The sequence below is a fragment of the Leuresthes tenuis genome, unplaced genomic scaffold (assembly GCF_036924035.1).
Source record: "Leuresthes tenuis unplaced genomic scaffold, fLeuTen1.0.hap1 SCAF_21, whole genome shotgun sequence".
NCBI classification, from domain to species: Eukaryota; Metazoa; Chordata; class Actinopteri; order Atheriniformes; family Atherinopsidae; genus Leuresthes; species Leuresthes tenuis.
Window position 1 is genome coordinate 2,385,231 of NW_027325375.1, and position 16,372 is coordinate 2,401,602.

Consider the following 16,372-nt stretch of genomic DNA (forward strand, 5'->3'; position numbering starts at 1 on the left):
ACATTTTTCTGCAGTTATTTCAGTTTTACTCTGACTTTAAGGTCAATATTGAGAATCCTGGCACACAAAAGAAAATCCTTGGTGCAAGTAGGACCCGAAAATTAGCCAAAATTCTACAAGAAAAGGTCACATTTAGTCTAAAAATGGATTTGTCAACCAACATTTCACAATGATGTGGTTGATGATGCACCTTTGTGACAACATCTGCACTTAAATGAACCAAATAACTGCTAAAACGTTAATAATAAAGTCTTTCTGCACTTCCTTCTATGCCTGCACCCTATCTCTACTCTGTCCCCTCTGACAGAGTCGGACTCCTGGGTTCCTTCTATGGAGCTTATTGTTAGCTTCTTATATAGCTGTTATATCTTCATTTGTAAGTCTCTTTGGATAAAAGCGTCTGCTAAATACATAAATATAAACTCTATGCTTGACCGAATAGTTCATAACACATTTTTCTGCAGTTATTTCAGTTTTACTCTGACTTTAAGGTCAATATTGAGAATCCTGGCACCCAAAAGAAAATCCTTGGTGCAAGTAGGACCCGAAAAATTAGCCAAAATTCTACAAGAAAAGGTCACATTTAGTCTAAAAATGAATTTGTCAACCAACATTTCACAATGATGTGGTTGATGATGCACCTTTGTGACAACATCTGCACTTAAATTAACCAAATAACTGCTAAAACGTGAATAATAAAGTCTTTCTGCACTTCCTTCTATGCCTGCACCCTATCTCTACTCTGTCCCCTCTGACAGAGTCGGACTCCTGGGTTCCTTCTATGTAGCTTATTGTTAGCTTTTATAAAGCTGTTATATCTTCATTTGTAAGTCTCTTTGGATAAAAGCGTCTGATAGATACAGAAACATAAACTCTATGCTTGACCGAATAGTTCATAACACATTTTTCTGCAGTTATTTCAGTTTTACTCTGACTTTAAGGTCAATATTGAGAATCCTGGCACACAAAAGAAAATCCTTGGTGCAAGTAGGACCCGAAAATTAGCCAAAATTCTACAAGAAAAGGTCACATTTAGTCTAAAAATGGATTTGTCAACCAACATTTCACAATGATGTGGTTGATGATGCACCTTTGTGACAACATCTGCACTTAAATGAACCAAATAACTGCTAAAACGTTAATAATAAAGTCTTTCTGCACTTCCTTCTATGCCTGCACCCTATCTCTACTCTGTCCCCTCTGACAGAGTCGGACTCCTGGGTTCCTTCTATGGAGCTTATTGTTAGCTTTTTATAAAGCTGTTATATCTTCATTTGTAAGTCTCTTTGGATAAAAGCCTCTGATAAATACATGCTAAACACAAACTGCTTTGTTAGCATTTCTGGCTCCGTTCTAAGTGTTCTTGGAGTAGAAAGTTTTACTCGAGTCATTCAAACCAACTCCTTCAGTGCGGTGCCCAACGGCTGCGTCGTCTTTATTCTTTCAAACTGAAAACTCGAGGGTTACACACCAAACAAAAGAAAAATGCAGAACAACAAGTCAAATCTCACGGGATAAACTCAACAGAACGGGTTTCAGGGCCAGTGCTCAGGCGCTGAAGCAGTCCACCAGCTTTTTGGCATTCCAGGGCCCTGCGTGGACGCTCAGGAGCTGTTGTTTGATCAGATCTTTAACTGTCTGGTACACAACGGCGTCCACCTGCAGAACAACAAACCGCACAGCGACACTAAGGTGAAGCAAACCTCTTCCTCGCTCAGCAGTGAGAATGAACATACCTTGACACTGTGGTAGGTGGGAAGCTCCAGCAGGTAGCTGTGCCCGCCCAGCAGTGCAACTTGGCAGAAAGAACTGTAGAGGGCTCTCTTGCAAAGTCTGCTGGAGAAGCCAGACCCACTCACAGAGGGAGACCTGGGACACAGCACAGCAAATATCTCCTAAATCAGTCTTTCCCTTTAAATAGAGATCGCCTTAGATTCATCTTATTTAGGAAAGATATAGACTTTTTCCTACCTAAAGTAATTTACTGAATGCTCCTTTAAGTCATTACAGGCAGCTGTAGTGTTTAAAAGTGCTCTGCTGCACTTATAATTTTAAGAATACATATCCTACAGCACAATGAGGCATTTGTCTCATATTTGTGACGAATGCTGAACGTTTCCACGGCCTCAGCTTCAAAGCTTTGTTGTGCTAAACATACAAACGTCTTCTTTCAGGCTGCAGCAGCAGCGGCTGTCTGTGTTCTGCCTGAAAAATCCACCACGTGCACGCATAAGATGTCAGGACAAATAAGGGTTGGAGGAGAGATTTAGTGCTCACAGGAACCGTCATTAGCAAATCAAGACCAAGATACTGTCTGCAGCCCATAATATTCCCACTTGCTGGAACTTAGCACTTCTGAAATGAGGGCTCACTGTCCTGCGCTCCTTCCTCACAGTCCGTCTTACTCTGGCTCTACTGAGAACACCACCCTGGTGTTAGCTTCAGCTGCAGGACAGAAGATGAAACAGCCCGCCCGACCGAATGTGATGAGCTGGATCTCTGTTAAAGGATAACAGCCTCGAGTGAGAGCCAACGTCTGCAGAGCACTGCTGCTAGTGGAAATCAACAGTTGCCTGCAGCTCCAAAAACAAGAGATGGCAGGAGCCCCAGGCCATACCGGAGCTGTCAAAAGCCCAGCCGCATTAAACCCCACCCCACCCCGACGGATCTATTACAGGGCTGCAGGACTGTAAAGCGGGAAAGTCGCAGTGAGGTCTAGAAGAGTACCGGACATCGCACCAGCCCCACATGTTTGATGGAGGGACGTTTTAACATTTACATCTTGCACCAAGCAAAAAACAAGCTAACCAAGCTAAAATCTTACCCCTCAACAATGATGCCTTTGCTGCTGTCCAAAACTTCGATGTCCTTATCTCCAAGACACCAGTTGATGCTGAGGTTGTCGTGCAACGGGGACGTCGCAACAGGTCCCACGTGGTCGCCGTGGAGAAGAAAGACGTCGTGCTTCTTGTAGCTTGGAGGCAGAAATTCCTCCCATCCATCACCCAGTCTCTTGTTGGCGATATCAGACACTTCTTTGTTGAAGGTGTTCTGGCTTCCTGAGTAAAGAGGAATTAAAATGAACGCCATGAAAGAAAGACAGCTTCGATCATTTCTGACCGTTTCGCAGAGGATACTCTCTACGCTACGATAAAAAACAGCGATAACACGTGGAAACATGCAGCAGCAACAGGGTTTAAATGCCCGACTCAACTGTGCGTGTCGGCAGCTTTGAGCAGCACTTAGGCCCCAGAACTCCAGCAACTTAACTTGCTAAATCTACTTTGCTCGTTCGGTGCAGAAGAAGAAGATGAAGAAAGCCCCGGGGTAAAGTTAATTACCCCGGGGCTGACATGCATCTTCTATGGAAAAGGCCTCTCATGGTGTTGTTAAGTCGGCTATTTCCTAACTGTAGCTTCATTTTTAGCGTACAACTTCTCTCAAATAGCTCCGGGGTACAAGAAATAAAGTAAGCATGTTTCCCGTGGTGTGGAATATGAAACATATGATCCTCCAGCTCTTTACCTAGCACCATGCTGGTGATGTAAAGTGGCTGAATGAAGTGGCTCAGTAATGCCCCCTGAACCCCGGTGATCGTCCAGCGACACAACTTGTCAGTACCGGACATGCAGCAGACTTTGGCCCCCCACAAACTTGGGTCGAGGTAGGCCACAGACACCAGCTGGCCCTTAGCGTGATACTGCAGCTTCAGAGTGGTCCAAGTGTTGTTTGCTGAGCCCCTAAACAGTAAATGACATCACTTAGACGGCGAGAATCTGGGGAAATACTTTTTCCAGTAAAAAAACAGGTTAAAATCATGCCATGAAAATGATACTTTGCTTGCTTTCCTTCACCTATGCAGCGGGATGAATAAACAGCTTTAAATTTAGGCATTTTTAAACCAAGACCTTATTTCTGGTATGAAATACGTTCATCTACTCACCGAGAACAGTTTGATAAGGCTAAATAAGCTATAAAAAACTCTAAATAAGGCATTATCTGTCTTTATTTCACCAATACTTTAAGAAGAATGAATGAATGAACGTGTGCTATAGCTCTGTTAGCTCATAGCTCTGTTAGCTCATAGCTCTGTTATGTGGCTACTTGCAGCTATAGGAGAGCTAACGGAGGGATTTCTACACAGGCACTCTACTGGGACCACTTCATCCACACGCCCCCCTGCAGCACAGTTTATTCACTCCGTGCTCTGTGACAGTCGGCTAACTTCACACAGAGTTTGCTGCTGATAGTTTTGTGCAACATGGCAGGATATTTATCAGATTTTGACAACGTGGACGACGACTTTGAGTAAGATGGATGTTCTTACCGGAGTAAATGAGCTGTGCTGCAGGGGGGCGTCGATGACATCATCCCAGTAGACGAGTGTGTAGAAAGCTCTTTATAAGCCCCCGGATAGCCGCCAATAACAACAACACAGCAGCTCTGAGCTAACAGAGCTATAGCACACGTTCATTCATTCATTCTTCTTAAAGTATTGGTGAAATAAAGACAGATAATGCCTTATTTAGAGGCTGCATCCTCTAAGCCCCGTTCACTCCGTTATATGGATCTCCAGTTATCTAAATATCTTCTGAAGGACGCCAACTTTCACCAAACTGTTCTCAGTGAGCAGATGAACGTATTTCATGCCAGAAATAAGGTCTAGGTTTAAAGTTCCCCTTTAAGAACTGTGTTCCCATGTCCTACTTATAAAACTAATCAGCATACCTATATTTTAGTTGTTTTCTGTAATTCTCAACAGTAATATAACAACCGTGAAATGCTTCATTTTTTTGCTTCGGAGATCAAAAAGTTTGAATAAAATCCTTAATTTAGATCACACCGTAGCTTTCTGCCTCCAAAGCATGGCTCTGAGCAAAGACACACATTAAAACAATCACGGGAAAGGACTGATAACCAGGCTGCTGTACTTGAAGTAGAAGTTCTTAGCAGCTCCCTCGGGGCACTGATTGGTGTAAAGATGCAGGCTGATTTTGGGTTTGAGCTGCAGCTGGTGGCTGTCTGCACTACTCTCAAAAATACACTTCTCCTTGGCCTTTGGATCAGCATCAAAGAACAACAAAAGCTGCTTGTACAGAAACCTGAACGTGAGCCAGAAAAGGAGAGAAATTAACGTGAGGCACAACAGAAGCATTTATCAATGGCAGAATGAGACAGAGGAAACACTTCTTTTTTAATTTGGAGCTGGCCATTTTTCCTCTGCAGCACATTTCTTAAAGGATGAGCATTCTTGAGGCGATTGTCCATTGGCTGAAGAGCGTTTTTGTACCTTCGGAGAGCCCTCCTGGCGATGATGATGGCGTGGCAGTCGTGGACCATCTTCCCACTGTAGCAAAGCCACTTGGTGCAGCTTGAACGGCCGGTCCCCAGCGCTACCACACTGTAACGCTCACATGCACGACCAGCAGTATCCAGCACTCCTGTGGGGACAAGAAGCTGCAGCTCTCTACAATGCATCAACAGCTGTCACAAATAGGGGAAATTGTCCGTTGAAGGCATTGCCACTTCATTTCAAAGCAACTTTAAAAGGTTTGTGTTAAAAAACATCCTCTGGGCTTTCTACACCCTTCACAGAATTCATCAGCCTTTTAAATGGGCCGGGTCCCGTCTGAAAGGGACGCTGGCCTGTGATAGGACTGGCCTGAATGGGTTAGGATCCAGAATGTAGAGATTAAAAAGTAACTGGACAGTCAAAATGAATTAGGCTCAGCCTAAGAGCAGCTAGAGAAGCCTCATGATTCTCATTTAGTGTGGCAGGGTGACGGATTACAGCATGAACATCAGCTGTATGCCTGAGCCACATGGAGGCCAGGATCTCCGTCTGCGTGCAGCGAAGAGCAGCCAAAAACGTTCAGAAATACAGAAACACGATGGTGAGGTAACAGCAAAAAACACACATTTCATTGTAATCCAACCTGGTCTCAACAGACACAGCGAGAGGTTCAGCAACCCACAAGGAACTTAAGCAACTGGGTGTTGTGATGTCAACTTTGGACCAGAAAGGGTCCAGAAAGGAGAGTCATGCATGAACAGCAGCTATTCCTCTGGGCTGGTTGGAGCATCTGGCATCAGGTTGCCTTCTTATCACGTGAGAAAACTCTCCTGGATGGCGTGTGATGTGTCAGTGTTCCTCCCAGAGGAGCTGCAGGATGTGGCGTCGAGTCTCTGCTCAACATGCTGTCATTTTTAAATATCTCAACACATTTTTTCATTCCTTTGGAGCAATATCAATCAGAATCAGTGCATTTTTCACAAATGTTTCATGGTTAAAGTAGGAAATCTTGAGAAAGCATCGTCACAACAAACCTAAACCAATCTCAATGTTTGGAGGCGGTTCACATCCACCGACCGTGTAAAATGTGACGTTAAAGGCTGCCCACAACAGTAAAATACTCTCAGTATCAAGTATCAAGTGTTGAAGGCAGCAAGAATATAAAGAGAGAAACACAAAGCTTACCTCTTATCAAGACAAACGCCGCCATGTGGCTTTTACAGCCACGAAACTCCGGACACATTCTCAGAAGGCTGTCGAACTTCTCACTGCTCATGGCTGCCATGTGGTTCTTGTGCCAGTCGCTCTGCCAAACTGTAGGACACAAAATGTAACAGGAAGTGAGAAGTTGGGTTAGCAGAAACCCTCTCATGTGTCTTTACAATGGAAAAGGCTATAAAGTGTTGCCCATTCAGCAAAAAAAACAAGTTTAAAGCCCTTCTGCGTCGGGTTCATCTTTCCATTTACATGCTACATCTAAACTGATGTTTTGCTCATTTGGATGAAAAACAGGTTTTAACTCAGCGTCTACCTCACTACTGATAAAGGGGATCATCTGAATCCCATTTAACATTGATCTGGGGATATTTTGAAGGAGATTCAGTCTCATTATGCTTCAGAGAGAAAGGTCTTCGGAGAAGAAGAACAGGTTATATCCTGTCGGCTGACGAGGGAAGACGCCGACATTCAAGACCACCTGCAGATTTCTGGGGGTAAATGCAGGGGCAACACTGAAAATTTCCATTACACGGGTCGGTGCGGCTCGCATTTTTCCGTTTTCTTTTGCAGGAAGCAAAGAAAAAAGACCTTTCTTTGTACTACCTTAAACCGAGGTTCTGATAATCTGACTCTATGAGGTCAAGACCGCTGTTTGGTCATCGTCGCCGTGGCGACATAAGTTTCTTTAGTTTCTGCAACAGCGCAAACAACGCACTCCTCTTCGGGCTGAGACACTTTATCGATACCGCGATATTTATCGATGTATCGATTTTTTGTTTATTTTTTAGCAAACTTTATTTAAAAAGTGAGACGTTACAATTAGTGAAAACACAGAATCCAAACAATACCGGGGGGGTTTGGGTCACATTATACAAAACAGTGGTAAATTAGGTTATAAAAATGTTATAAAGTGCATAGCTCAGTGGTTTTGGTGGCTTTTCTGTTCCTTCTCAAAAATAAAGAAAGCTGGTTTGTGTTTAGAGAGTTTGGATTTGTTTTTATGGTATTTAGCAAGTAAAACAAGCAGGTTGATGATGTAATATTCACAACAGAAACACGTTTGTGACACGTTTGTTTGTTTCGGTTTGTCCGGCGGTGTTGTCCTTCCGGGTCAAAGGTCGGACCACCGGTCCAATCAGCCACGGTTCATGTCAAATCACACTGTCCCTTTAAAATCTTTCAGAAAATGATGTGTAATAAATCGTATTGAATCGAATAAAATCGTGAGAATAGCGTATCGCTACAGCCCTACTTCCTTTTGCTATTAAATTATCCAAAAGGCTATGATACTGATGGCACAAGTGTGTGCATTACTGATGAATCCAAATGTTTATTAACCTCGAGTCTACTTAAATGACCAATCTATCCTCACTTTTGATACAAGCATTGGCGAAATCAGCACACATGCAGGGTTTCTGCAGCTTTACATCTGATAAATGGCTGATCCCGGCTCTCGTTGAGGGGATACTGTGTGTGGGGGGTAAGCGTGGAAGAGCCAATAGCTACAGCACCTTCGGCCTTTGTGCTTTCCAGTTGACCGTTGAAGTCCTTGATGTGGTCGACTAGAAGCTCTTCATCTGAGAGGACGCTTTCAGGAGGCGACACTCCCCGCAGAGAAAGGGCAGCTCCATCATCCTCATCATCAGAGTCTTCATCCTGAGGAAAGAAAGGAAAAGAGTAATAACTCGAACCCTCCCATTAACCTTCACACCACCTTTCAACAACTGTCTTTACGATAAGGCGATGAAGACCAGACATGTGCGAGTTAGAAACTGGAAATGTGTGTTTGCTGCTCGCAGTTTAAGGAAAGTTTAAGGTGGCGGCGGGTGTTTAAGTCACCAAAACACGGGAAGAATTTTAGATTTCACTTTGATGTCAGATGCTCAAACGCAGTTTGACAAATACAATATCTAATTGATTCATCCTTTTTTCTGATAACACTTCTACTTCAAACAGCAGAGGAAAACCAACGTGAGCTTTTTACTCCCTGAAATATGTCGCGTGTGACAAGTTCTGGGGGGAAACTGTATTTACAAAAAGGCACTAAAAGGCCTTTAATATGAGACAACAGCCACTGTGAAAACCCTGGTGAGACGTAAATTCATTTACCTCTTGTTCCAAAAACACGTCATCAGAAGCAAGTTCATATCTGCGCTGAGGAGCAGCAGGTGTCTCCATCCTGGGTCTGTCACCTGCTTCACAAAGTAAAGCCACTCCTGCACGCCGATGGTCGCCGGCAGCAAGGGAATCATCTCTAAGATCAAATCAAATCAAATTTTACTCATATGGCACCGTTCATACTTTAAAAGTGCCTCAAAGAGGCTAAAAACAACAACTATATAGAACATACCAACCCTCCCACCCCCATAAATACCCAGAGAGACACCGAGCTCAGACCCACTGCACCTGTGAGATAGAAACATGGCGGCACCCAGACCTAAGGCAGGGAAAGAGCCACCTGGGGGGGGGGGGGGGGGGGGGGGGTCGACCACAGGGAGCGCCACAGAGACAAGAGGCCCCCACACCAAGGTGCAGAGTCCTCCAGCCACCCGGGCCGGAGCAGTCCACAGGACAGCCCCCCGTCAGGGGACCAAAAGCAGCTCCCAGCGTGGTCGGCCCCCCCCCCTGAGGAAACACTGGAGCTAAAAACTGAAAAACTAAAGCAGTAAAGTAAGATAAAAAGGTGTAAAATGAACTAAATAGATTAAAAAAGCTTTTCAGCTCTTATAGTTAAAACATATCATTAAAATAATATAGAACAAAAATCAAATATGATAAAAAGTTTGATTAAAAGGAATAAATTAAATCAAATTAAAGCCTGATTAAAAAGGTGAGTCTTGAGCCTCTTTTTAACAACATCAACAGTCTCTGCGGCCCTGAGCGTCCCCGGCAGGCTGTTCCACAGTCGGGGGCCGGTGCCGGTAAAAGGCCGGTGCCTGAAGACCTCAGGGTCCGTGAGGGTTGATATGATAAAAGTCAGTCTGATGAATAAGAAGGCCCAAGACCGTTAAGACATCTAAAAACGAGTAAAAGAACCTCTAATAAGAGGGTAAGACAGAGAGGTTAGGACAGATTCAACCACTGAGACTGTGGTTCACCCTTCACTAACCAACGGTGTGTGGGTCACACGCTACTCACCCGCCTGCTGTGTACCTCAGCAATGACACAATTAAAACCAAATCACTGTTGGAAAAAAAACAACCAAGAACAGTTTGGTTTCCTTGAATTAAGCGGTGAAATGCACTCCCCCGATGGGACAAAGTCAATCTGTCTAAAGGCAAGATAACTACAGTCGACAACCACTTTTCCACCAAGAACACCCAGCGCTTTCAGCTACAGGGAATTAAATAATTGCTTCAGACCCCTGGTTGCTTGTTTTCCCCTCGCAGACAAAGACTAAGCAAATTAGTGCACTAATTCACTGCTGGATATCTGTCTGAGGCGGTCAGCTGCTGCCAGACAAGTTGCATCTTTCTCCAGGGTTGCTCTAAGGTATGAGTGTTTTTTCCGGCCCCCTTACCTCGGCCCAGCATAAACTGCAGCACCACCCTTGGGCTGGACTTGAGGATGGTGAAGGTGTAAAACCGGCTCACTGTCAGCTGACTGAAAAGCAGCTGCACCGCCTCTTGGACTGCACTCATGTTCGTTTTGATCTCCCATGCTTGTCAAGCAGCCTGTAGAAAAATTAAAACTGAATCAAGCCCATTTATCCGCCATGCACACTCAACTTAAAGAAATAACAATTAGAGGCCTAGGGTGGAAGAGATTTAGCTGAATTTTTGCGACACCACCCTGGTTTTTGACCAATATGGCCGCAGTTACCTTCGTTGGTCAACTGAAGGCTAATGAGTGCTAGCTAACCTAGCTGCTGTAATTAAACCTCTCTGTTCGGTTTAATTATTTAACAAACACAACAATTACTCACAGAATTCACTGTTGCAAATTTGTGGGGGGAAAAAGGTTATAAAAAAGTCTGATATTTTCCGTCCGACCGCTAAAACTTTTAGAATAGCAGTAAATGTTAACCTGACATGCTAATTATTAGCGTTGCTGCTCCATCTCCATTATTAGCATGGAAATAAAAAGATTGGACAGACTCTATGTATGAGACGATGGTAACTCCTTTAATTTCCAAATACACCTTCCGGGATCTTACCTTGACTCATTACACGGTCCTCACGGCTGGAAATGACGAGTCTGTCGGACGGTTTTAGAGGACAGTAAAGAGTAAAGTGGTTTAGAAATGTTGATCAATGCAAAAAGAGTTGTAGTTAGATATAAAGAAACTTCTTGTTCAGTTTTAGATGCCAGTTCAGTTAAAATAGTGTAAACGCACGCAAACATGAGCCAGAACTCGGTTTGGGTCCCTGCTTTTTAACTCTTTGAAAGATAATTTGCATCACCTTTATGATGCTGAGCAGAATTTGGGCGGTTTTCCGGGTCATCTCAAAGGTTTTGCATTGAAGTTTTTTGGGTCAGGTCTCTTAGTAGGCCCACACAATACAAAGTCACCATGCGCGTTTGCATGTGCATGATCTCAGTGTGTCATCTGTGTGTTATCTGTTGAACAACTTCCTCCATTTCAGATACTCCCAAACTGCAGCAAACAGCCAAGTCTGTCCAGACAGATACATGGATGCTGTGTGGAACTGTGGCTCCAACTCTAAATGTGAGGAAACCACCGTGTCCCGTGTCTGTTTACTCTGTAATATCGGTTTGGATGTCGCCTTTGTTGATGGAATTTAGATTGAATGCTAAAAATGAAAGGGTCATGTTTTATGCATGGACACAATAAATAAGCAAATAGAAACCGAGTGGTTGGATCATTTCTATAAATTCTAAATCTGTGACAGAACTCACTATTGTACGATTAATACGAATACAAAGACATGTACTGACTCCTCTCCGATGAAAAGTGTGCCGCTGTTGAACTTGAACCTCCTCCTCCTGCGTGCACATACTTCACCAAAGTGTGTGGCATTATTTGTTGTAGAGAAATATTCCTCCGATCAAGACTCAAGGCTTCACTTCCCCTCACCTCTAGAGAAAGCCTTCATATGTGATCTTATCTAAATGAGGCTCTCTTATGAAAGGATGTGTGTCTTCCTTAGCTTCAGTGTGACTATTTCACACAAGACTGAAATCTGAAGTCAAGCCCATCTCAGGAGATCCTGCTGAGGCGCAGAGGAAACAATCCCATGTGTCATCTTCATTTTAAATACCACCTATTCCCTCCCTGACTCTGCTCTCTTTTGTCTCTTCCAATTCCCCGTTCTCTCCTTTTCTGTGTCCTCCTTTCTCTCCCTGCTTTGCTTTTTCTTTCACGCCCACACACTTACTCACAGGCTGAGAGATTTCCCTATTTATTTTTTGATGGGAATAAGAAGCAACTGTGGTGGCACACAGAAAATCGCAGCGCTCGATTCAATATTTCTGTCTTTCTTTCTGCTCAGGAACACTGTTTCCAGAACACATTGTCACAGTTTTTCTGTTGGAATATGGACAAGCAAAACTGTGAAATGTTGAGGCTGTTTGACAAATTTTCTAAGCACATGTTATTGTGTTCATGTGTGGGATTGTGCACTTGTTTATGTGTGTGTGCGGTCGATGAGCTTTGCTATTGATGGTTGGCTGTCAGAGATGACACTGTTATGTTCAGTGCTAATTAGCATTGGAAATGAAAGCCTGAATGTGAAACAACTAGATTTTCCTTCACAGATTTCCTTCACAGTGTCCACTGAATGGTAAAACTGTCATCATTCATTAAAACACTGAAAGATATTGATCCTTATGCAAATAAAACACTCTTTCTCTTCAAATTGTTTGATTTTAAAGGCCAAAAACGCACATTTCAGTTGCAACTAAAGTCTGATGGATCAGGAATCAGCCCGTTAAGATCAACCTGCAGTCGATGAAAGCATTTCTAAACTCAGATTTTAAAACCACCATTCGAGTAACTCAAAGACAACACCTACATGCACGATGATATCAAAGTGGCAGAATGCCGTGGACATTTTCTCACACTGTGTCACACTTCAGTCAATGATTTGATCCTTTCCTACAATGCACCACAACAATGATGTTGGTTTTGTAAAATGACACATTCAAGTCGTAATTGTAACCATGCTGTTATAGTTTTACAGTGAATCATCTCAGGATGGATTCATTTAAATCTAGTTGAGGCTTTAATTTCCACCTTTGATTTTTCAGTACAATATTCCAGCAGCTGGTTGTCATTTTTATGCCCCTTAAAGGGGAACTCCGGTATTTTTAAACCTTATTTCTGGCATGAAATACATTCATCTACTCACCGAGAACAGTTTGGTGAAAGTCGGCGTCCTTCAGAAGATATTTAGATAACTTGCAATCCGGGCATACAACAGGGCATAGAAAATACAGCTTCTAAATATCTAAATAAGGCATTATGTGTCTTAGTCTATTTATTATTTATTTCACTATAGGAGAGCTAACGGAGGGATTTCTACACAGGCACTCTACTGGGCCCACTTCATCCACACGCCCCCCTGCAGCACAGTTTATTCACTCCGTGCTCTGTGACAGTCGGCTAACTTCACACAGAGTTTGCTGCTGATAGTTTTGTGCAACATGGCAGGATATTTATCAGATTTTGACAACGTGAACGAGGACTTTGAGTAAGATGGACGTTCTTACCGGTGTAGGTACCAGATGGGCTCGGGTAGCCAGATCTGCCACTCGTAAAAAACTTTTTTTTCAATACAAAATGTATTTGGAAACTGAGCTAATCATGTCAGCATTTCTATAAAAGTCACAAAAAAAACAGCTAAGAAAACATAAAGTAGTGGGTTTACGTTTACCCCACTATTGACATTTTATGAATGAAGTATTTTTTGCCAATATGAGGTTATTTAATAGAAACTCCAACTTTATTACAAACTACATTGCGTCCCGTTTCATAAGAATCAGATGTGCTCGGGGTCAAGTCCCTTTTGAAAGATAATGCTGGATTTCTTTGTAAAAGCCGTCTATGTTTCCTACGAAGAACCGCGACTTCAATAGGTTGTTTTTTTTACTACTTCAGTAGGACCAATCACATTCCCTTACGTCATCGTGCCAACGTCCAGCCAATCGTAGAATGTGACGTCACCAACAGTCGCAGGGCCCCCGAGCAGATCTGGTACTTACACCGGAGTGAATAAACTGTGCTGCAGGGGGGCGTGTGGATGAAGTGTTCCCAGTAGAGTGCCTGTGTAGAAATCCCTCCGTTAACTCTCCTATAGCTGCAAGTAGCCACATAACAGCAGCTATGAGCTAACAGAGCTATAGCACACGTTCATTCATTCATTCTTCTTAAAGTATTGGTGAAATAAAGACAGATAATGCCTTATTTAGAGGCTGCATCCTCTAAGCCCCGTTCACTCCGTTATATGGATCTCCAGTTATCTAAATATCTTCTGAAGGACGCCGACTTTCACCAAACTGTTCTCGGTGAGTAGATGAACGTGTTTCATGCCAGAAATAAGATTTAGGTTTAAAAACACCGGAGTTCCCCTTTAAACACAACTCGTAATCACTTTGACTTTTCATGAAACCTGCATTTAAAAATGTTTATTTGGTGACAGTTTAATCTCCTCTGGCAGTTTGTTCCACTTGATTGCAGCATAGCAGCTAAATGCTGCTTCTCCAGGTTTAGTCTGGACTCAGGACTCAGGACCAGCTGACCTGAGTCCTTGGATGTGAGGATTCATCTGACACAAGTGTGAGCATAATGCCAGATATTAACATGGTCATAGGGATGATGCTTTTTATATTAAAAAAAGACCAATGAAGATGTAAGATTCCAGTTTATACTGAATTACATACTGAATACTGCCAATTCTGACCTTTTCCTCCATTCATGGACTGTATAAAAGAGACTGTGCCTAATTTACCTGATTAAGTAAACGGCACAGAGTGTGTCACTATGTTCCACTCAGCAGCTGACCTTTGTGGTCTCTGATTGCACATCTTACCCAACATAAAAAAAAGAAAACCTGAAGGAATACAACTGCAGGATTCTCATAATTTCATTCAGATTTACATGTTTAATCCGTGACCTGTGACAAAAAAAACTCGCAAGCCTGAATTTTAGGGAAGGGAAACATTTTAAACCACGTCAAAAAGAGATTGTGAATTTATGTCGTATTTTCTCATTCATAATGGAGAGTCGGTCAGGTCAAACGGGCTGATTGCACATTTAAAAAAAGAGAGGAGAACATTGACAGACCTGCTGGTGAATGCATGTTAAATTATTAGAACTGAAATCTGAAACTGATTTCCAGATGAGTCACCGTCTCCTTTTGCACCTGAGAAAGGATAAAATGCAGTATCTACGTCCATATTGACAGGCCTTTTCCCCAGGCTCACCACTAGAGGGAAAAAGTCCTTTTCTCACCCACTCGCAGTTTATTTCTGATACTCACACATGACCTACAAATCATCCATCAGCAGGGAGGGAGCAGAGGCACAGAGTGCAGTGGTCTTATAATCCAGCTCTGCTCTCCCTAAATGTTCTCAGCCTTTGAATAACATGCTGTAACTCCACAATCCTGCAATTGTCCTTATCCTCACAGCTGCAGAAGAAGCATGCATGGCAGTTATTTATTTATCTATCTGAGCTCGAAGGACGAGAGGACGATCAGATATTTAGAAAGTTGAACAGAAAAATTTCAGAGGGCAATAAGACTGAACCTTATGGCTGGTGCTTTCCCAGTTTTTCTTTGGTAAAAGGCCATATCTGGAAATGGCATTAATGTACATGACGTGAACAGGCTTTCACAGCGTATTTCCTTCTCATTTCATTTAAAGTGGAATTAATGACAGCCAGCTTCAGATGAAGGAATAAAAAACGTATGAACACATTTCTAAAAATCTATTACTCATGCATTTGTTGTTTCTCAAGTTCCTAAATAATGCCCATTAATAAACTCTATAATTCCATCGTTTCTCCTCTGCTTCTGAGTGAAATGTCCCTGACATTTGATACTGGCTGTAACATCCATCTGAAGATGCAAACCTCTGACGGGCTTCTTTTTTAAAACATTATTTCATGTTTATTTGAGATTACACTGTTTTAAAAAGCAACGATGACACCTCTGATTCCCTCCCATGAATATTAGCACGCTAATATCCGCATTTAGCCCAAACCGCTGTTGTAGCCTCACAACTCTTTCCAAAAGATGTCTGTTTAGTCGTGTTTTTCTAAATAGTAGAAGCAGAAAGGTGAGCAAGGTGTCAGAAGTGGTCCCAGTAGAGTGCCTGTGTAGAAATCCCTCCGTTAGCTCTCCTATAGCTGCAAGTAGCCACATAACAGCAGCTATGAGCTAACAGAGCTATAGCACACGTTCATTCATTCATTCTTCTTAAAGTATTGGTGAAATAAAGACAGATAATGCCTTCTTTAGAGGCTGCATCCTCTAAGCCCCGTTCACTCCGTTATATGGATCTCCAGTTAGCACGCTAATATCCGCATTTAGCCCATTGTAGCCTCACAACTCTTTCCAAAAGGTGTCTGTTTAGTCGTGTTTTTCTAAATAGTAGAAGCAGAAAGGTGAGCAAGGTGTCAGAAGTGGTCCCAGTAGAGTGCCTGTGTAGAAATCCATCCGTTAGCTCTCCTATAGCTGCAAGTAGCCACATAACAGCAGCTATGAGCTAACAGAGCTATAGCACACGTTCATTCATTCATTCTTCTTAAAGTATTGGTGAAATAAAGACAGATAATGCCTTATTTAGAGGCTGCATCGTCTAAGCCCCGTTCACTCCGTTATATGGATCTCCAGTTAGCACGCTAATATCCGTATTTAGCCCATTGTAGCCTCACAACTCTTTCCAAAAGATGTCTGT

At 42.8% G+C, this 16,372-nt stretch overlaps 1 protein-coding gene across 1 annotated transcript; it reads right to left on the minus strand.

Moving 5' to 3' along the window:
- Window positions 1–1,517: 1,517 nt before the first annotated feature.
- adad2 (adenosine deaminase domain containing 2) lies at window positions 1,518–10,171 on the minus strand. The gene is made up of 12 exons (XM_072375570.1): window positions 10,032–10,171; window positions 9,375–9,492; window positions 8,913–8,917; window positions 8,621–8,765; window positions 8,038–8,167; window positions 6,479–6,607; window positions 5,291–5,441; window positions 4,932–5,102; window positions 3,526–3,740; window positions 2,825–3,059; window positions 1,737–1,869; window positions 1,518–1,659 (listed from the first exon to the last, which is right to left on the minus strand). Exons 1-12 carry the CDS (start codon window positions 10,169–10,171, stop codon window positions 1,549–1,551), a joined length of 1,683 nt encoding a protein of 560 aa, XP_072231671.1. The 3' UTR covers window positions 1,518–1,548.
- Between the last annotated feature and the right edge of the window lie 6,201 nt (window positions 10,172–16,372).